The sequence below is a fragment of the Lissotriton vulgaris genome, chromosome 11 (genome assembly GCF_964263255.1).
Source record: "Lissotriton vulgaris chromosome 11, aLisVul1.2, whole genome shotgun sequence".
Lineage (NCBI taxonomy): Eukaryota > Metazoa > Chordata > Amphibia > Caudata > Salamandridae > Lissotriton > Lissotriton vulgaris.
In genome coordinates this window covers 841,848,628-841,870,870 of record NC_141699.1, presented here as the reverse complement: position 1 = coordinate 841,870,870, position 22,243 = coordinate 841,848,628, and the positions used below count along the sequence as shown (strand labels likewise).

General features: G+C 45.1%; 1 protein-coding gene across 1 annotated transcript in view; it reads left to right on the top strand.

The window, feature by feature from the left end:
* The window catches only part of TM4SF19 (transmembrane 4 L six family member 19), a 958,828-nt gene that overhangs the window by 757,702 nt on the left and 178,883 nt on the right, over positions 1-22,243 (top strand). The window contains exon 5 of the mRNA XM_086944875.1: positions 14,079-14,263. Within this exon, the coding sequence (XP_086801001.1) occupies positions 14,079-14,263 (185 nt within the window). The remainder of the gene's footprint in view (positions 1-14,078; positions 14,264-22,243) is intronic.

Here is a 22,243-nt window from a genome sequence, read left to right as displayed (position 1 = left end):
ACACCAATCCTGTTTCTTTCCAAACTGCTTCTTAATTCTCACCTTCCCTAGATCCTTAATCCTACCCATCTAGCCGTCATCCAAGTACCTTTAATATCTGGACAACATCCTTCTCCATCAGAGCGTCATAGCTGCTCAGTAACGTTCAAACACTTCAGAATACAGAATTGTGAGCTCCGCTCCAACCTGGAAAATCCTAACTAGGTGTTCCCTTTTCACTGGGTCCTTACCCCACCAACTTTAACAGTAATGCCACCTAAACTTCATAGCCAAGACCTCAACTTGACAAAGTCAGCTCTAAAGCCATAAGTTTTACCTCAAAAGTTTGTAATAGCCTTCTAAAGAACCAAAAGTTAATACTCCATTGACTTAGCTCTTAAAAATCTTTTGACTGGGCAGACATTGCATCTTCAGGGCCGGGCTTTGCTCCGCTCTCACCTTTTGGCCGGGCTTGGCTCCGCCGAGCCCCTTCATCGTTCCAGCACCTGCGGGCGGGGCATCGCTCCGCTTTTCCATTCGGCCGGGCTTGGCTCCGCCGAGCCCCTTCCACCGGGCTTCGATTCTCAGCCGCCCCATCTGCGGCAAGGACGCTGCCTCCATCATTGCGTCGCGCCAGGAGGCGCTTAAAGGGCTGACCGGGGCCGAGTGCCCTTTGTAAAATCTTTTTGACTAGTCAGACATTGTATCTTCAAGGCCGGGCTTTGCTCCGCTCTCACCTTTTGGCCGGGCTTGGCTCCGCCGAGCCCCTTCATCGGTCCAGCACTTGCGGGCCGGGCATCGCTCCGCCTTTCCTTTCGGCCGGGCTTGGCTCCGCAGAGCCCCTTCCACCGGACTTCGATTCCCAGCTGCTCCATCTGCGGCAAGGACACCGCCTCCATCATTGCGTCGCGCCAGGAGGCGCTTAAAGGGCTGACCGGAATCTCGTTCCGCGGGAGCGCGCCGGGAGAAGCCCGGGACAAGGGCGGGCCCTCTTAGGCGCTCAGAGGCCAGAGGAGGCTGGGCTGGGCCCCTCCTTTTCTTTGACATACCTACACCGAGGATCCCTCTGACATTTCAGTAAGCAGGCCTGCCAAGTGTATTTATTTGTGGCTCTTTGACCTCTATGTTGACTTATTGTTCCGTCTTGACATTACTTCCTCCATTGCTGGTTAGATAGGCCCCTTACAGGGCTCAGGGATCTTTACCTTTATATTTTCATGGCGATGTCTCTCTCTAAAGATAAACCTCCATTGGCAGGAGGTGACAAACGAGGCACGCTTGATAACTTTGTTGTCCGGGCTAAATCAGTAACTGACAGGGAAATTGCACTCGCAGAGCGGCGAGCTGAGAGAAGCCACTCTGTTGAACTAATTACAAATAAGCTGCCATCCTTGGGACCTATACAGTATGCCGTTTCACCTCCTCCCGTTACGATTCATGAGAGTGAGGGATATGAGGCGCCCCTTAATGATAGCATTCCACTACTTTTCCAAGACATAACCTCCCCATCGGCTGAAATCAATGATTCAACTATAAATGTCTTAGTGTCCTCTGGTAATCCTATTCCAGATGTAGAGATACTCCGGGACATTTCACCTCCGCAAGCCGAATCTGCCCAAAATTCAATATTATATGCACTTCTAGACATATCACTACTACAAGTTGAGTCTGCTCAAAAACCTAAGACACTTTCAAACACATCCCTAACCCAAGGCCAGCCACAGAAAAAACAGAGGAAAAAGGGGAGTGGTATATAGAATAATAAGACTAAGAATACACACCTTACTTTTGGGAAGAAAAAAGCTCTGTGTCTAATGTACCCACAACTCCTGAAATAGTTATTCCACCAACTTTTCCAACAAAAGATCTATTTAGTGCAGATATAATGGGTACCTTGGAGCAATTAATTAAATCATTAATACTCCCGGTAGTAGAGAGACTTAAGAGAATAGCGAAGCAATTGGGGACTATAGAACAGGCAATAGCGGAGAATAAACTTGTACTTAAAGACCCACTAAAGCCCACCTCAATGCCCTAATTTTCTGTACCACCCCCAACCGCCCCGCCCAAAAAGCAGTAAAACCTAACACTCAGCATAACCTCAACCTCCCAGCCCCTCCATTATCCAAACCAACAGGGGAATATGCAAAAATTACAGCTAAAGAGGCTCAGGGCAGTGGAAAACCAAAAGCTTTTGTGAGTGCAAATGGTAGAATGGTTGCAGTTAGTACCCAACCATCTGCCAATAGCTCCATTCCCCCTCCCTTAGCGACAAGATATATCTCAGATAGACGTAGGCAAATTAATCTTCCCCCTGAGGCCGAACCTTACGTCATCGTGTAAACAGGGGTCCCTGAAATACCTGATGGTAGGTTCGAAAGCCATCAAAATCTAAAGAATAAGACTATGCATTGGTTGGGAACACATAGGCCACTACCTGCTAATCTAAATGGAGAAATTCTACATGTCCGACGAGCGGGATGGTTGGGAAAGAGACCTAAAACAATCCCTGGTGACATAGTCATTATAAACTTTAGAGACCATAGAGCAGTCACTTTTATTAAAGACTGGTATCCGGGTGGGTACGAAGGTAGTATAAGGGTTAGAGAACTTAACTATTTCTATCCGAAAGCCTTGGTGGGGGAACCGCCCGGAATGTCAAACCGACATAATAGACCAGGGTTGCCTCCATTCTTCAACATACCAATTATAAACCAATTTGCCCCACTCATGGGTTTGGAGGGGGTTGACTGACTTATACACACTAAAGAGACTGACCCTTTAGGGGCGATTAATATCCCTATGCCACCATTAGAAGATAGCAGAAAGAATAATGAAGAACATCAGGTACATACACACGGGGAGGGTGGAGAAACTAATAAAGAAGGAGATGTAGGGACGGTACAGGGCTTTGTACAGATCAGGGAAGATGTTTTGAAAGGTGCAGAGGTCACATCAATGGACATACAAGTAAAGGGTACCAGCAAGGCCCAAGAGGTACAGATAATTAGAGAAGAGTCAACATGTGAGGATAATCCCGATAGCGATATGAACATCCAAGTTAGCCAATTTGTATTATCATGGAACCTGGCAGGATTGAAAACCAAAGTTAATAACCCTGAATGGCTAAAAGTCATTCAGAAATATAGTATCCTGTGTATTCAGGAAACATGGCTGACTAATGAAATTCTTTTATTAGGATACCAAACGTTTAACACCCCTGGGAAACCAAGCACCCGAGGTAGAAATAAAGGTGGATTATGCACCTATATTCCTAATACCGCTGGTATCAAAGTCATCAGAAATATTTCAGATGATTTCTTTCAAGTCCTAGTGGTAAGCTGGTCAGGAGTGAACAAACTTGCCATAATCAATTTTTATAACAATGCCCATTGTAGTTTATGGGATAATATTTTCTCCAGGTTAAGGAAGTGTATAGGGGTACTAGAAAAGATAGGGTCTGGAGATATGGCACTCCTTTGGATAGGGGATTTTAATTGCACCATCTGTACTAGTAATGACTTGGGCATCTGCCCTCTGAAGGGAAATGACATTGGTGACTCGACACATTTTACTTACGGTGGTATAGGGAATAAACTCAACGAAGTGATCTATGAGCTAGACCTGGGCTTTATGAACGAAATCTGTGCAACAAGGAAAGTCTTTGAGCCAACTTTCACAGGAAGGGGTGTAAACTCAGTAATTGACTTCTCACTTTTATCACATCAATATCGAGGGAAACATTAAAACACGCTTTTGGGGATCATTATCCGATTTCTATGGAGTTGCAAGTAAAGGGAGCGGCCATAAGTAAAAAATAAGAGTACCCGATACCCATAACTTTGGGGAAAATAAATGGGTATTCCTCTAAGTGGGAAAAGGTGGACCCCGAAAAATTCCTGATAAACTTAATGTCCAGAGCTTCGGACCATGTGTCAATCTGCCTGAGGGACTTTGAACGACCACAAGTAACCTTAGACTCCTTTATTGAAATTACTAAGGAGATAAAAAACCTCTTACTGAAACCACTTAAAAAACATCTCAGTAAAAAAAAGGATTGGTTCAATAAGGAATGTTCTACAGCGCACACACGCTTAATAGCAGCTTTGCATGAAGCCCCAAGATCTGTGGTTCATGTCAGAGAGGCACGTAAGCATTATAGAACTGCCCTAGACACAAGGAGGAAGGAATTAAAGTGTGATCTATGGGAAAACTTACACCTAGCTTGCCAGAAAAATGACAATATCATTTTCTGGAAGGCAGTTAATGCACCTTTCTTCCAAAACAGAGACAATGACGTAATAGAAATTGTAGTGTCAGGGGAGGTGTGGGTTAAGCATTTTTCACGTCTGTATAATAACCCTAACCAAAGAGGAAGTGTAAGTTCAACATCAACCAAAGAGCCCCTCGCTCAGTTCCAGCTGGGAATCACTTTTGATTATAAGGAAGTTCTAAAGGCCATTAGCGATAGTGCATCGGGCAAAGCACCTGGAACCGATGGGGTTCCCATAACTATATATAAAAGCGAGTTAAAACTTTGGGCTCCCATTCTAACCAACTTTTTGAACAGCATTAACACCGTAGGTTTTATCTCCACATGGCCCGAGGCAATTGTGGTGCCAATTTTTAAAAAGGGCAATAGAAATGATCCTGCCTGCTACCGTCCAATTTCACTTCAGGACGCACTGATGAAGGTAGCAGGCAGGATCATCCTAAATAGGCTCCAAGATTGGTCGGAAGAAAACAACATTATAACCCCTCTTCAATATGGCTTCCGCCAAGGGAAGGGCACAATAGACCAGAGTTTAAACCTGGCTCTGCTGGTCACTAAATAATACACAGAGGCAAAGCATGAAAGTCTACACATAAAATTTGTAGACTTGACCTCTGCCTTCGACTGTGTGGACCATATAAAGCTTTGGGACACGCTGAAGAGCTTAGGCATAGATAATAAGATCATTGCATTTATCAAGGAGCTATATAGAAACGCTGGGGCAAGAGTTAGGTATGGCAGAGACGGCCAATGCTCAGGAAGGTTTCACATTAATAGAGGTGTGAGGCAAGGGTGCATCCTTGCTCCCTTCCTTTTTATATTATATATAAACACAGTAGTGGAGCACATGAGGAAGTTTCAGTTTGACTATCCACTAGTGGGAAGGACTACCATACCAATCCTCTTATATGTGGATGATGCCTCTATACTATCGCGGACTTTCATCGGCATGCAGAGGGCGGTGGTGGAATTTTCCAATTACATGAATACTCGAGGGTTAACAATCAATGTATCGAAGACTTACTCCATGAGATGTGGCCCTTCTAGAAAATCTCCCAAATTAATCTTTTTAAATCAGAAAAAGATACATAATACTGCCACTTTCTGTTACTTGGGAGTAAATTTTGACAATAAGGGAAATTGGGCTAAGGCGGTCCATGCTAGAAACCTGGAATTCAGTAGAGCCATCGGCGCGCTAAAAAACTTTTCAAGGAAACTTGGTGGCCGTCCGGTCAAAGAACTTACACAAATATACAAGGCTAGGTGTGTCTCTACTGGTACATATGGTGCCGGAATCTGGGGTTTTACAAATACCAAGCAGATACAATTGGTTGAAAATAACTTTATACGGTATCTGGTTGCCACGCCAAAATCATTATCTATTTTTCTTAGTCATAGAGGATTGGGGCTTTCCTATGTAGAGGACACGATTAAAGCCAGTCCCCTACTTTTGTGGCTTAAAATTTGGACTACCCCGGAAACATCACTGAACAGGGAAATTGTTTTGGACTGCGTAAAGCTAGAGGGGGTACGAAGTATCAAATGGTTGAATCATGTGAGATACATGTCTATAAACATTGGCCACGAAGAATATTTTAATGACCCGTTGTGCCTGGAAACCACCCTGAAAAAGACTATAATGGAACATTTGGCCAACAAAAGGTGGTTGAGTGAGAAAGGAAAAAACATCAACAAATCAAACGGCGTACTCATTCAACAGGAAGGAATGAAACTCTACTTAACTATGGAGAGCAGTCCTTATTCCAGAATGCTATTTGCCAGGTTTCGGGCTGATACATTTTTTCGTTTGATAACATTCCCTAATTGTAATGACTGGGCTAAACAGTTGGAAAAGTGTCCCTGTGATGGGTCTTCGAATCAATCAAACATTCATTCTATCCTTTTTTGTCATTTTTATTTGGCCCCTAGGAAACAGTTTTTAAAACCTATATTTACTAAATGGGGTATCAGAGGATGTCATGATGCGTATTGCAAACTGAAGTTACTTTATTTATTTATTTATTTTATTTATAATTACATTTGTTAAGCACGCAGCTACCCGGAGGTTTCCCGGCGCTAAGGCAAACTGAACAGTATAAAGGGTGAGAGGAACAACAGACCAGAAGTTTAGGTGTTGAAAAGCCAGGTTTTAATTCCTTTATGGAATTTCAAAAAGCACAATTCAGAATGCAAGGATTGGGGTAGGGAGTTCCATAAGGAGGGTGCTAACAGTGAAAACGAGCGTCCTCCCATTTTGGCTCTGTTGACACGCGGAGTCCTAAACTTGTTCTGAGTCGATGACCTAAGTGTGCGGGGGGGAATATATTGCTGCACCAGAGCAGAAAGATAGTGAGGGGCTCTTCCAGTCATAATCTTGTGCATGAAGCAAAGTGCTTTGAATTTAATTCTGCTCTCGATTCGCAACCAATGCAGTTTACGCATATGAGGTGCGGCCGAGGATCTGGCAGGCAGGTTACAGATAAGGCGAACTGCCATATTCTGTACCACCTGGTATTTCCTGGTTACCTCCTTGCAGGCACCCAGGAGTAGGATGTTCCCATAGTCCAGGCGTGAGATGACAAGAGCCTGGACTACAGTCCTCAGGGTGTCAGCAGGCAGCATCCACGTGATTTTCCTCAGCCACCTGATGATGGTAGTACAGGTGGCGGAGACTTTCACAACGTGTTGCTTGAAGGATAGTTGGTTGTCGAGGAGAACCCCAAGATTACGAGCTGTCACGGTTGGAATAGGTAGAGGGCTCATCTCCGGTGGCCAATGTTGTGGGCCCCAGAGCGAGGTGTCTGAGCCAAACAGGAGCAGTTCTGTTTTGTCCCCGTTTAATTTTAATTTGTGCTTAAGCACCCAATCAGATATTTGTTTCAGTCCAGATTGAAGAGAGGAGGAGGGAAGATTTTTATTAGTAGAAAGTGAGTAGATGACTTGAGTGTCATCAGCATAGGAATATATTGTGAGACCGGCCTGTTCCGCCAAAAAAGCAAGAGATCTCACATACAGGTTAAAGAAAAGGGGGCTGAGGATAGACCCTTGGGGAACACCGTGAGTGGAGGGGAGTATGGACGAAACAGATGTAGAAGAAAAAACTTGAAACGTGCGATCAGAGAGGAAGTTAGCAATCCAGGCCAGGGCGGAGCCACCGACACCTACAGATTTCAAGGTGGACAACAGGATGGAATGGGAGACGGTGTCAAATGCGGCACTCAAATCAAGCAAGATGAGTGCCACGGTCTCCCCATTGTCCACCTGTCATCTGATGGTCTCCGACACACCAAGGAGAGTGGTTTCAGTAGAGAAACCAGCCCTGAACCCGGATTGAGAACCATGAAGAAGATTAGAAGTTTCAACATAGGAATTGAGCAGGGAATTGACGTGTTTCTCCAGAATCTTGGAGAAACAAGAGAGCAAAGAAATAGGGCGAAAATTAGATGGGTTGTTGGGATCTGCGTTAGCCTTTTTTAATAATGGGACCACCATTGCGTGCTTCCATTCCTTTGGAACAGTCGCTTCAGTAAGTGAAGTGTTCAAGACCTCCAAGATAATGTGGAGTAGGGCTGGGTCCAAAGAACTCAGAACTTGAGGGGGCATTGGGTCAAGGGGGGAGCCAGATTTGATGTCTTGGAGATACTTTTTTAGAAGCGCGGGGGAAATAGGATCCCAAACGTGGAGTGGGGCAGTAGTGGGCGTAGAGCAGGTGATGGTAGCAGGGAGGGAGTTGAGTAGGACTTGATCAGAGTGAGTGGAAGCAACGGGAGTTGAATTAAAAATATCATAGATCCTATCAATTTTCTCAAGAAAGAATTTGGCTAAAGCATTGCACTGGGCAGTGTCCAGACAGGGGTCCTTGGGTACAGAGGACGCACCTGACAGCTCTTTGACTATTTTAAACAGGGCCTTGGGTCTATTATGAGCCGTGAGTATAGTGCTATTAGCAAAATTGGCTCTGGCGATATCACAAGCCGAGTGATAAGCTTTAAGGGCAGTCTTATATTTTGCTTTGTGATCAGGGTTGTAATTGGAACGCCATATGCGTTCCAGTTTTTTACAGTTGGATTTTTCTTGGCGAAGGGAGTCATTAAACCAAGGTGCCGGTGGGTGATGAATTTGTGATTTATTTCTTTGAGTTGGAAGACAGGAATCCAAAGCTGTTGTCAACCACGATCTGACAGCAGGTAGCTCTTTAATAGTCATACTGGAAAGCGTAGGTTTTGAATTGGCAAGAAGCGAGTTTAATTTGTCTATGTCTAGACGTTTCCAGTTCCTACTGGCTTTGTGAGGGAGACCAGGATTAGAGGAATTAGCCACAGTCATTTTAATTGAAAAGCTAACAATAAAATGGTCCGACCAAATGACCGGAGTTGAAGATTGATAGGAAATGCTAGTAAGGTTAGAAATGATGGGGTCTAGAAGATTACCGGCCTTATGGGTAGGGTCGGAATTATGAAGGTGTAGATCTAACGCTGCAAGATCCTGTAAGAGGCGTTTAGAAATGGTACACAAAACAGAGTTAAAATGAATGTTTAAGTCACCAACGACAATAAAATTAGTTGATTGTGCTAAAAACGGGGCAATAAGTTCAGGAAGGGAGGCAGCCCAACTGCTAGCAGAGCCCGGCGGGCGATAGATCAGGGTACCGGTTAAAGTAAAATGAGGAGAGAGAGTAAGTTTAAACAAGCCAGCTTCACAGTTTGGAAAATCGAGGTCTTCCCATTTGCAAGAGAATTCTCTCTTGAAAATAATGGCAATTCCCCCGCCCTCTTTAAGAACTCGGTTCCGCCCCACATAGGTGTAATCATTGGGGAGAGCCATGGCGATGTCAGGGCCAGTGCTATCGTTTAACCAAGTTTCAGTGACAAACATGGCGGCTGGGCTAGCTGTCTCCAGAAGGTCGTAGATATCTCTCTTGTGTTTCGAGAGAGAACGACAGTTAATACTATTAAAGCTCAGTAGAGAGCAGGGATTGTGCAAGGTTGAAGGGGAGGTATGCTTAAGGGAGGGAAAATTCCAGAAAGTGGAAGACATGCAGTCTATGCTTGAATTGAGAGAGTCCAAGGCAAGGGAGCAGCATGGGCAGGTAATGGGCGCATTTTGACAGTCCAGGACAATGTCCGAGGGACAGGATGACCCCCGCAACCGAAGTAGGGTGGTGCGAGAATAAGAAGTGTGATTGCGGGCAAGGGGACTGGTCCCTGGGCCCGTGCTGGCGCGGACGGGCGCAGACGGGCAGAACTTTGGCACGACTTCGGCGCGAAGTCGGCGCTCCCGCTGCGCTCGTCCGCTGCGCTTCCGCCATTGTGTCATTAAATATGCAAGGGGAGATACTCACTAGACCGCTAACCTGCCAATTGGCCAGCAGGGCGGAAGTGAGGATGTGGGGGCGGAAATGAGGTTGTGCTTGTGTGGCCACCGCCGCTGCAAACGGCACAAGCCGTGGCGGATCGGTGCCAGGAGCCAAATACAGCGTGAACACAATGCAAATAATTAAGAGCGCAGATAAAGGGGCGTTGCGCCAGAGCGGCGATAAAATGCAAGTACAATTTGTTATTTATATCAACAGTAGTACCAGGATGTCAAGCGCTAAGGAGCGATTACTACATTTAACAATTGATCTGTTAAAAAGTTTAAAAATTATTCAGTCATACATGGAGCCTCTGCAGCCTCTCTTACCAGCAGTTAGACCCGACTGACGCTAGCGCTGGATTTAAGTAGCGCTGAGTATTCCACTCACTAGACCGCTAACCTGCCAATTGGCCAGCAGGGCGGAAGTGAGGATGTGGGGGCGGAAATGAGGTTGTGCTCGTGTGGCCACCGCCGCTGCAAACGGCACAAGCCGTGGCGGATCGGTGCCAGGAGCCAAATACAGCGTGAACACAATGCAAATAATTAAGAGCGCAGATGAAGGGGCGTTGTGCCAGAGCGGCGATAAAATGCAAGTACAATTTGTTATTTATATCAACAGTAGTACCAGGATGTCAAGCGCTAAGGAGCGATTACCACATTTAACAATTGATCTGTTAAAAAGTTTAAAAACTATTCAGTCATACATGGAGCCTCTGCAGCCTCTCTTACCAGCAGTTAGCCCCGACTGACGCTAGCGCTGGATTTAAGTAGCGCTGAGTATTCCTCTCACTAGACCGCTAACCTGCCAATTGGCCAGCAGGGCGGAAGTGAGGATGTGGGGGCGGAAATGAGGTTGTGCTCGTGTGGCCACCGCCGCTGCAAACGGCACAAGCCGTGGCGGATCAGTGCCAGGAGCCAAATACAGCGTGAACACAATGCAAATAATTAAGAGCGCAGATGAAGGGGCGTTGCGCCAGAGCGGCGATAAAATGCAAGTACAATTTGTTATTTATATCAACAGTAGTATCAGGATGTCAAGTGCTAAGGAGCGATTACTACATTTACCAATTGATCTGTTAAAAAGTTTAAAAATTATTCAGTCATACATGGAGCCTCTGCAGCCTCTCTTACCAGCAGTTAGCCCCGACTGACGCTAGCGCTGGATTTAAGTAGCGCTGAGTATTCCACTCACTAGACCGCTAACCTGCCAATTGGCCAGCAGGGCGGAAGTGAGGATGTGGGGGCGGAAATGAGGTTGTGCTCGTGTGGCCACCGCCGCTGCAAACGGCACAAGCCGTGGCGGATCGGTGCCAGGAGCCAAATACAGCGTGAACACAATGCAAATAATTAAGAGCGCAGATGAAGGGGCGTTGCGCCAGAGCGGCGATAAAATGCAAGTACAATTTGTTATTTATATCAACAGTAGTACCAGGATGTCAAGCACTAAGGAGCGATTACTACATTTAACAATTGATCTGTTAAAAAGTTTAAAAATTATTCAGTCATACGTGGAGCCTCTGCAGCCTCTCTTACCAGCAGTTAGCCTTGAGACTGTGTTTGAGATAAAGGCAGTGACATCCTATTTGAAGACTATCATAGCCTTTAGAAAATCTATGTAACGTTTAATGAATCCTTGTATTCATGTTTTTACTCTCAAATGAAATTGAGCTAGGACATATCTGCCACTTTTAACTATGGTAATAATGAAATTCTTTTAATGGTTTTATTTACTGTTTTTTAACCATGTTTTAATTGGAATGTAATTTTGTGCTTTTATGATTTTGCATGCAAAATCGAATAAAGCTACTTTGAATTGAATTGAATTGACTTAACTCTTACAAAGCCTCTGCATCTCCCTATTCCGGTTCATGTGAGCCTTCTCAATAGCACTTGGATTAATGTTCTCTGTCAAAATCTTTAGAACAAATTTGTCTCTGACAACAAAATTACCAGCCTGAACTGCTTTATCAGCAACAACTATGCGTTCACGACTTTCTTGAATGCTACTCCCAACCATTGCACCAAATCGTTTCTCCCAAATGGAGGACTAGTAGGTTGGGGGAATCCATGTCAGAGAACAGCTGTCAATAAAGGTAGCGCAGGCACCTAACTTAATGAAAAACATCCTCATCTAGAAATCAGACCAAGCACATTTCCATCTCACAATGTGCCTTATCTCATCCATGGAAAATTCCAAGAAAACGCCTACCAAGACATATCAGTGGCTACCATTCTCCCAATGAGTGTTTCCGAACTGTTCAGCCAATATACCAAATAGCCTCACAGGTTTTCTTAAAAAGGCAGGCACTTAAGAAGCTACCATGTCACCTCCACCTTTATTGCAAAACACTTTCCCTTAAGAATGAATCTGGGCCTGCAGGAAAGCCCACCTGAATGCCAGTGGACACAATTTACCCTCTTTATCATATTAAAGGAAACCTGCCTTCCTTTACACAGTTGATCACTTTTATATTGGCTCAATCTCATAGCCATATTACATCTACACATTTAACCTCCCAGCGCTAAAGCCCTTCCCCCCTCTTAGTACCTAATAATTCAGAAACCATGAAAGCTGACAACAATAACCAAACCATAAAAAGCCTAAATAACAAACTCAAAATCCGAATAACAGTATACATTCAAAACTCCCAAATAATCCCACAACAGTTTCTGAGTGACGGATCTTCTATTGTTGAGGAAAATTGTGTTCCTAGCCTATCCTGCCAAAATCCTTTTGCACAGTTCACCTTCAGACTGGTCATACCCTCTAAATACTCTGTATAGGATGAATTGCCTGACAGCTTAACAGCATTTACTAACACTGTTAAATTATTTTCAATTAAACTTTTCATAATCCAAACCACATAATTTCTTCTATCCATCATTTGTGCCCTAGAACCAACCCTTCACTGTGCTCCACTAACCAAGAATTCTCACCAGGCTTACATATAACTTCTCAGGGCCAGTGAGTTTTCATGCAGTTCTTGACCCTCTGCTTTTTAAGCCCTAATCTCCTTGGCATTCTGGTCTTTTCCAAGTCCACTCCCAGGGACCTCAACTATTTAATATGGTCCTGGCAAATGTTTGACCCTAAACTTAATGTTATGTAAACTGTTCATCATGAACATATGCAACCGTTTCAGCATTCTAACATTCTTAGCCTTTCGGCCATCAAAAAGAACCACCACAGTTTAGTTACACACATTAACCCCTTCGATGCTGGTGACAAAGCCAGCTCGTCATCTGCGTTACCTGCGCTGCGCGCATGACGAGCTGGCGTTGTCACGTAACGCGGGTTTCTTCAAATTTCAGCGCGCAGTGGGAAAACCCGATAGCGCGCACGCGGTTAAAGATAACATTTTTGGCCACCAAAACTAAAGTTACAAATAATGGAAAAAAACTCCAAGACGGTAATGCTCTAATGCTCCTCACCTGCTTTAACCAGTGCTCCACCATCACTTCGCATACCATCATCTATCCCTGTAAAGGAGAATATTATCAAATCTGGTAAAGGTCACTTGTCAAATGAGCACACAACTCTCCCTTTATGCATCTCTTTCTTCAACGTATACTGCAATACAACCACCTTTTGTGATGCTCGTGCTAATTTCAAATTATCCCCCCACTTTTTTCCTCTATGACCTTGGTAATTAAGCCTGAAACTTTTTATAAAACCCCATTCAAGTGTTTTAGCAATGTCCCTATCTAATAAAAAGCCAGTCATTTTGTCAGTTTCTGTACCTTTAATTTATGTAGATGGCCTTTGCCTCTGGTTTTTGTTCACCGCCCTAGTCCTGGCTTCCATTGCCCCCTTAAACAAAAAGAGAGAAACCTGTCAAACCAAGGGGGCAAGATCGCAAGGAAAGAAAAAAAACAGAACATGAGAACTAGTTAAAGTGCAGATTGTGCAAAAATGTAAAAAACACATGGATATACAAAAATGTGATATATTTATAACTTTGAATCGCAGAAAATCCATAAAACATTCCAAACAAAGAAAAATCATCCAAAATAAAATGGCATAAATATTTCTCACCACACTTTTCATTGTACATCTGAGATCTTGCATTCATATATTTTTTTTCCAAAAATTGGAGGCAGCAGAAATGTACAAATTATGCTTGCCGACACGGTTTGGTGGATTTACTCAATCAAAACCACCTTCTTCAGAACAAATAAAAATATATTACTATCACTTGAATAAATACTTTAAACAATACAAATGTCACACTTTTTTCTGAATATTATCTTGTGCCATTGCTAACCTCGCCTTTGGATTGTTGTTTTTTTTAATTTGTCACTGTTGACAGTGTCCTATATCCAATCCAGTCCTTCCTCAGCTGTACTGATTATCATGCAACCCCTGACTCTGTGTAGAAATCGCAACTAGTCCGATCACTGCCGTTGCTTGTTTGTGAATTTGTTATGAGCTGCCAAATTCTGCTAGACCATCCATGTTTTTTTCTTCTAGATGTTCCTGTCCATGCTGTTTTCTGGGCTGGCACTGCTAGGATCGGCTATTAATTTTGGCATTGCCAGTGCAGGGCTGGTGATCGGGCCTTACTGCCTGCACTATGACTCATTATGCAATCAGACCCGGACCCTGATTTGGGGTTCTCCCTTCTCAGACAGTGAAAAGATGGCACTCCTCAGCAGGTATGAGAAAAAAATACCCTGCATGTTAGAGAATATGACCATGTTTCCATGCACAAGTGCTTGTGTGTGTGCACGCAGATAAGTGAGCCTGTAGTGTGTGCGTGTATGTGTGGAAGAGTAACAAAAGTATGGGGGAGTTTGTAAGCATTGTATATTGGTGCTGAGTTTATCAACAATGGGGCAGATTTATGTTAACTGGCGCATCCCCAGGGATGCGCCAGTTAACATGCGCCACAGTGCGCCACAGCTCCGCCAGCCATGGTGCGCCGCATTTATAATGCGGCGCACCATGGTGCAAAAACGGCACAGATGCGTGACGCATCTGTGCCGGAAATGTGGCGCATTGCTGGAGTTGCGTCGCAAGCGCGACGCAGCTCCAGCAAGGCTCGGGGGTGCCCCATTTTAACAATGCTGCGCCAAGACCTACGCCTGCTTCAAGCAGGCGCAGGCTTTTGACGCAGCATTGGCTTAAAAGTGACTGAGTGAAATCTCATATATTTCACTCAGCCACTTTTGCGAGGCACACCTGCCCCGGAACGCCCACCCTGCGCCGGAACGCCCACAAGCAGCGCAGGGCTTTACAACGTGACGCATCTGCCTAGATGCGTCACGTTGTAAATCGTTCGTAGGGATGCGCCACGTTTACGCCGCCTTGCGTGACGCAACAGCGGCGTAAATGTGGCGCAAGGGCCTCATAAATCTGCCCCAATGTGTCTATATGAATGTCACAGACTGTGACTGGATGTGTGCCGCTTTTTCATTTTTTCATTTGTGTCAATGTGTTAACTTGAGCGTGCACTGTAGAAAATATAAGTTGCATTCATGCATTTCAAATTTTAAGTGCCTATGGGGTATGTTTAAATTCCTTTTCTGTTGAGTTTCAAATTATTCAACCTATTCACATCATAGTACTGCGGGCCCTCTTGGTCCAACGTCTTTCCTGCAAGGCATTTTCTAGCAAGATTGTTCAGTCCTCTGCTGAAACACTTTTTTAAGGCAGTGAGTCGGCAAATGTGCCCCTTATCACCTCTCAAGATTTATCATCATTATTATTATTTTAATAAATTGGATAGAAGGTTGAGAACGTGAATCAGAATGCACACTTGCGAGCTATGGCTACTGTACAGACCGACAAAAAAGCATTGTGTGCTACCAGCTTACTGTCTTCTACAGCTGAGCTGTGTGCCTTGAGAGGGCTTTTGGGAGCAGGAGCTCTGCCTTAACAGCAAGATAGGTAAAAAAAAAAACAATCTCCTTGTGGCCATTTTTCTATTTAGAACTTGGTTTTAATTTCTATAAATGTACACAGACAAGGATCTTCTCCTTCTTCTTCTCGAATCAGGGTCCGCAGGGGTTGGTCCTTTTTTGATTTCCCCCGTCAGGGATGACCCTCAGGGAAAGAAGAGAATGACCTTATGAGGATGATGTCCTATTGTTTGGAGGGCTGTAGGGAATTTGGGGGTGAAGGGAGGTTCACAAAACACCCGTTCGAACCACCACCAGTGTCACACTATATGCGAAGGTTGTCCGCCTGGCTTCCCTGTTGCAGAGCTATACCGGCACCCTCCTGTACGCAGCGCTATTGGTTGTCCCCTCCTTTTTTAGGTCTCGGCCTGCCAATGCGCTTGCGCATTGCTGGCGAGACATATAGAGGCTCACCAGCAAATCCTACCAGGACGTTTCGGAGTGCGGATTACGCCCCGTGCATATGAGGCATTTAAGCGCGAAGCTTCTCCAGCCCGAGCTCGGCCTCACTTCCTGCTCCCCCTCTTACCTTCGTTATCGCTCACACCCCATATGCTCGTTCCCTCCCACCCTTCCGACTTCAAAGGAATGCCGCTCCCCTGCTCCCTTGCCACGCAATGCCGATAGCTTGTGTTCTGTCTCTAGCAGTCTCTACTCCTCTTCACCCTCATCTCTCCCTCAGCAGGATCCACCCCCCCTCTTCAACCTCTCTTTATACTGCCTCCACCCACATCCCCTTCATTTCCCTAGCAGCCTCTACCCCTTTTCACCTTCAGCTCTCTGTAGTAAATGTCCTCTCCACTGTTCTTCACTAGATAGACTGTACTATGTCATCTGTGACATCATAGAATGCCTGGGTGACTCTCTGGCTCACAGTGTCTCTCTCTACCTGACTCTGGCAGTTGGTCAACTCAGGCTGAGCTGCTAACAGCTGGCTCCTGGTGGGGTTTACTTCTGTACTTATTATCTTGACCTGTCTACCTGTCTTGGAAGGAACCTACAATAAAGGATCTTAACTTACACACTTGGACTGTGCATCTTTGTTTATTACAATTTGACGACGATTTGAACTGGATTAACTTACGCGTGCAGTTAAGAATAAGGAATTAAGCAACTACAAGGAAAGAATAAGGGACTAAGCAACTACAAGGAAAGGAACCTAAGACATCAAGAATTTTGAAAACTTCAAATTAAAACTAAAGGTAATGCCCAGCTAACCCCACCAGTGTCCTGTTCCATCTGGACAGCCTGCAGCTTGGGCATGTGTCTTTACTTTTATGTCTGCTTGTGTATGGTCAGCCTGCAAACTGGGACTTTCGTGTTCTAAGAGACTTTACAGCAGCCTCTGTCTACTCTGCCGGTGTCTGCCCTGTGTGTGGAAATGGACGTTTACTGGAGAGACACTTTGTCTGGTTTTAGAGGATTCTGCTGAATTCTAAGAGTCCTGTTTCGTGAACTCTCATAACAACTAGTCATCACCGCAGGTCAGATTATTTGCTTCACTTTGGTGTGTTCAGCACGCAGAAATCGTGTATAAGTCCTACTTTTTGCTGTTTAACTTTAAAAGTGCATGACTACTCCAGCGTCTTATCTTTAACATTTCAGCGCGCAATTGTGAAATTACTTTCCGGAGGCTATTTAAGTCACTGTACCTCTTTGACTTTGTCTCTCCACTGTTTTCCACGTAATTGACGGTTGACCGGCAGCGATCTGTTCTCTCCTGCTACCGTTCAATTGATGACGTGAATAGAACTTCCTGGGAGTCAGCGAACCTTTGCTCACGCAGCGACATTCCAGTGACGTCTGGTGTATTTTTTGGAACGCTCCTTCTACACCTCCGGACACATCACTCTGCCTTTCACACTACTCACGTCGTTATGCTCGACGTAGCGGCCATCTTTTGTTTGTTTTAAGTTGCCATAACAACAGCTGCAACTCGTTGTGTTTAACTCAGCGTGTTTACAGTCAACGCATGAGTCTTAGCGCATTTGTATTTCCTTCGGTGATATACACACCTGTGTATATTTGGAAATCACTGTATTTTCTTCATGATGCGGACCAAGATGTATTGTTTGGAGAAAGTGCGGAGCAACGGAGTGGAAGGGACTTTACACATAGACTTGATGTTATTCTACTTTGCTGGCGAAAGTCAACGGCGACTGCGGGGAGCCCAGAGGCGTCTGCAGGGAGCTGTGTACAGAGACCCCGTGTGAGAGGTCGCTCACTGGAGTTCATGTCTTTTATTTATTTATTAATTGATTTGAAGTGTTGAAGTGTTTAGCATCTCAGTGCTCGTGATGACTGCACGTTTGTTTGGGCATAATCTTTTGTTTTGGTTGCATTATATTTTTAGAGGTTTGCCTGTGTTTACCCTATTGTGTCTATTTGGGGTCAGGTCGACATCTTTTAACCCTATAGTGTACCCTTCTTTGGGGCAGTTGTGAGTCAGTCAATGCTAAATCGGGTTTCGTGGGTGATATTGGTGACCTGTTCCCAGGGTGTGTATCCTGGTGTACCCTACTCAGGGGAGATTGTGTGTTTGCGGGTAATCCATGCCCCATGTAGTGGTGTTTGCGGGTAGTCCATGCCCCGTGTAGTGTTTGCGACTAGTCCATGTTCCATTTTTGTTCCCAGGTTTATTATCCTGTGGTGTACCCTACTCAGGGGAGATTGTGTGTTTACGGGTAGTCCATGCCCCATTTTTGTTCCCAGGTTTATTATCCTGTGGTGTACCCTACTCAGGGGAGATTGTGTGTTTGCGGGTAGTCCATGCCCCATGTAGTGGTGTTTGCGGGTAGTCCATGCCCCATGTAGTGTTTGCGGCTAGTCCATGTTCCATTTTTGTTCCCAGGTTTATTATCCTGTGGTGTACCCTACTCAGGGGAGATTGTGTGTTTGCGGGTAGTCCATGCCCCATTTTTGTTCCCAGGTTTATTTTCCTGTGGTGTACCCTACTCAGGAGAGATTGTGTGTTTGCGGGTAGTCCATGCCCCATGTAATGGTGTTTGCGGGTAGTCCATGCCCCATGTAGTGGTGTTTGCGGCTAGTCCATGTCCCATTTTTGTTCCCAGGTTTATTATCCTGTGGTGTACCCTACTCAGGGGAGATTGTGTGTTTGCGGGAAGTCCATGCCCCATGTAGTGGTGTTTGCGGGTATTCCATGCCCCATGTAGTGGTGTTTGCGGCTAGTCCATGTCCCATTTTTGTTCCCAGGTTTATTATCCTGTGGTGTACCCTACTCAGGGGAGATTGTGTGTTTGTGGGTAGTCCATGCCCCATGTAGTGGTGTTTGCGGGTAGTGCATGCCCCATTTTCGGTTCCCAGGGTTACTGTCCTGCGGTGTACCCTTTTCAGGGTAGGTTGGGTGTTTGCGGGTAGTCCATTCCCCATTTTTGTTCCCAGGGTTATTGCCCTGCGGTGTACCCTTTTCAAGGGAGGTTGAGTGTTTGTGGGTAGTCCATTCCCCATACTCTGCGCTGTCCCCTGCTTTTGGTGGAGATTGTTTGTGCACTATGTTCTGGTAGAAGTCTAACTTCTTGCAACTCGTGGCCAGGGTTTCATGTTGGTAAGACTTGAATTTATGATATGTTTAGTGTCAGCATGTCTTTATCAGGGGGAAGTTTTAGTTCTTTCAAAAGAATGTTTTCTTTGGTGAATTAAAAAAAAATTAGTGAAAGGGGTTTGCTCTCTTAGGGTTGTCTTGAGTGAATTTTACCCCTATTGTGTCTCTCTAGCGTCGCCGTCTACACTCATTTTTGTTCTAGGGTGTTTACCCTGTGGTGTACCCATGTGTGGGGAGGTTATGAGTGTGACCACTTAGCTTAGCTGTTTTGGTCTGTTTTTTTCTAAACCATGTTGTTCCGTTAAGGGAGGGGGATGAGGCATATAGTATTAAAATGTAGTTTTCTCTGTTCATATTTCTGCTAATGATACATCATGCTAATGTTATCTCTGAACATCTCATTTTTGTACTTTCCTGCTGATGATTCATTTGAGGTATTTTGCCTATTGTGTTCTCTATTCTGTTCTTATTCCATAAGGGAAGAGGATGTGTAGTAAATGTCCTCTCCACTGTTCTTCACTAGATAGACTGTACTATGTCATCTGTGCCATCATAGAATGCCTGATTGACTCTCTGGCTCACAGTGTCTCTCTCTACCTGACTCTGGCAGTTGGCCAACTCAGGCTGAGCTGCTAACAGCTGGCTCCTGGTGGGGTTTACTTCTGTATTTATTAACTTGACCTGTCTACCTGTCTTGGAAGAACCCTACAATAAAGGATCCTAACTTACAAAGTTGGACTGTGCATCTTTGTTTATTACACTCTCCCCTCTCCAGACATGATCTACTATTTTTCTCTTAAACCACTCTCCGACCTCTCTATCTCTTAGAGGCAGCCTCCACCCTAGTCACCTCCAATTCTCTAGCCATAGGCAGCCTCCAGCGTTTACCTTCTCTCCTGAAATTTCCATGGCAGATCCCCCCCTATCCCTATAATTCCTTATTCCGCTGCTCCTCCGGGGGAAGGAGGAGTTCAACACGTACACACCAGAGAAACAGAAACAAGGTTTGTGTTCTCACTCTCCGACAAACGCACGCAGACTCTCAAAAAAAGCAAAAGGCAGCCGCTTGTTGTGCACTTGTTTGTACCTGTCCTTTCATTTGTCATGTGCAAAGTCTAACACCCCCTTCCTGCCACCAATATCGCCTGCGTGTATTTGATTTTTCTTAGTCATTCAAGGCAGTGTTTTTTCTCTTCTCTATTTCCAGTATATTGCCCCAACTGTAGTGGCATGTACACACATTCTGCCATTGCTGCCTTTCTTTCTACCCAACATCACCTGTAGCCTGGGTTTTGCAGTTTCACGTTTTCCATTACGTCATGGCATTGTATTCCCCAGCCTTTAAAGTATTCTTGCCTTGATATGATTTGCCTTCTCGCCTGCACTGGCTGAAGATTGATATGGCACCATTTGGTTTTCATCCCTTCAGCACCGCGTCCTCTGCTGACCCCTGCCTTTCTTTCAGTTTCCTATACTTTGTGTTTCTAGGCTCAACTAATCCGTCAGCCACATTCGCATATATTTACTGTACACTATTTTGTAAAGGAATCTAGAACAGGCCCGTTCGAATACTTGCCACTTTTTGCCCTTTTTTGTGCCGCCTGAAATGCCCGCCATCCTATGTCTCCATGCATTTGCCCACTGTCTAGCGACCTTTGTTCTTAGTTTCTCTACCCCCATCCCTCCCGTCCAGATCTGTTTCCTCAGTGCCTCCCTGCTTTGCTCTCTGACACAGTTTTGTCTGTCGTGTTGAAGTTGCTCTGTCTCGTTGTCCCTGCAGCCCTTAGTTCTTCCTCCCTCTGTGCCCCCATGCCCCTTTCAGCCTCCCACCTTTTCACTGTCAGTTTGTACCTGCCGATCGTCCCTTTCCCTTCTTCCACAAGGCCATTATCCAACATCTGCAATTCTTGTTCCTAATGTCTCACCTTTGATCTTTCCTTGTGCCCCACAGTCTATAGACTTATATAGCACCTTAAACCGAGGGTTATCCGGGTGCTTTCGCATAACACCCAAGGACTAATGTATCAGCCACGTCTTCAATTCATTTATAAAGTTAATAATTGATCGCATTTGCTACTGCTTTTAGGAACCCTCTTCCACGACCTTGCAGCTACTACTTGTAGCTTTCTGCTGCCAAGTGTACTTCACGCATGGACTCTGTGCCAGGCCGCGGATTAACAGCTTCCGGGAAGGGTATGAAGAGAATTCCACAGTACATAGAAAGTACACTTGGCAGCAGAAAGCTACAAGTAGTAGCTGAGGGCACCAGAGCAAGGCTGTTATTGGTTCCGGCAAAACCAATACCAGCCTTGCTCTGATGCCCTCCTATGAGAAGGCCATTGTGTGGGTTCACTGTCAATGGGGGCAGATATTATAGGACACATGTTTCCACTGATAGCTGTTCACCCAAAATGGCACCGAAAAGTTTAGCTGAGTGACTCGAGGTTTGATGCGCCCCCCCCCCTCCAACTTAGTGGTCTCATAGTCCCCCCCCCCACCTCATCGTCCGCCCATGCTCCTCTCCATTGCGGTGATGTTTCTCCTTCTCCCCTTTTTCTTTAGCCATTGATTTCAACCTCCCCTCTGCTGCCCCGCACTCACCACCTGCTTATTGTCTTGTGTCCCCTTGCCATCACGTTCCTCCGCTGTCCTCATCTTCTAACTGCCATGATGTTTCCTACGAGGCCCCTCCGGTCCGTTTCCTGGTCCCTGACTGACCCCCATACTGCTGCATCACCATATTCCCGTCTGCCCTATGTGCACTTTCTCTGTGCCACCAGTCTCCTCTGCTTGTTTTATTGGCGATTTGGAATCCCACACAGTTTGCATGGTGCTTTCATTCGCTCCACCATCTTTTACTTAAACAAATAAAACTACTTTTGCTCTATATAATTTCACCTACTCTAAACGTATGTTTGGCGCCGTCTTTTATATGTTGTACCTGTGCTGCATAAGTTCATTATTTTATATTTACAGTTGTTGGAAATTTATGCATGCGCATTGGTATTACAGCTAATACAGTTAGGTACCTGTAGAGTGGCATCGACTAGAAGTTGACACGTATCACATTTGTCTGCTGGTGTCACTTATTTAAGTACATGGAAAATATTTTCTTGGGACATTGGGAAACCTTATACTTCTGTGTTAATGAATACCCACCTTAATGGACGTAA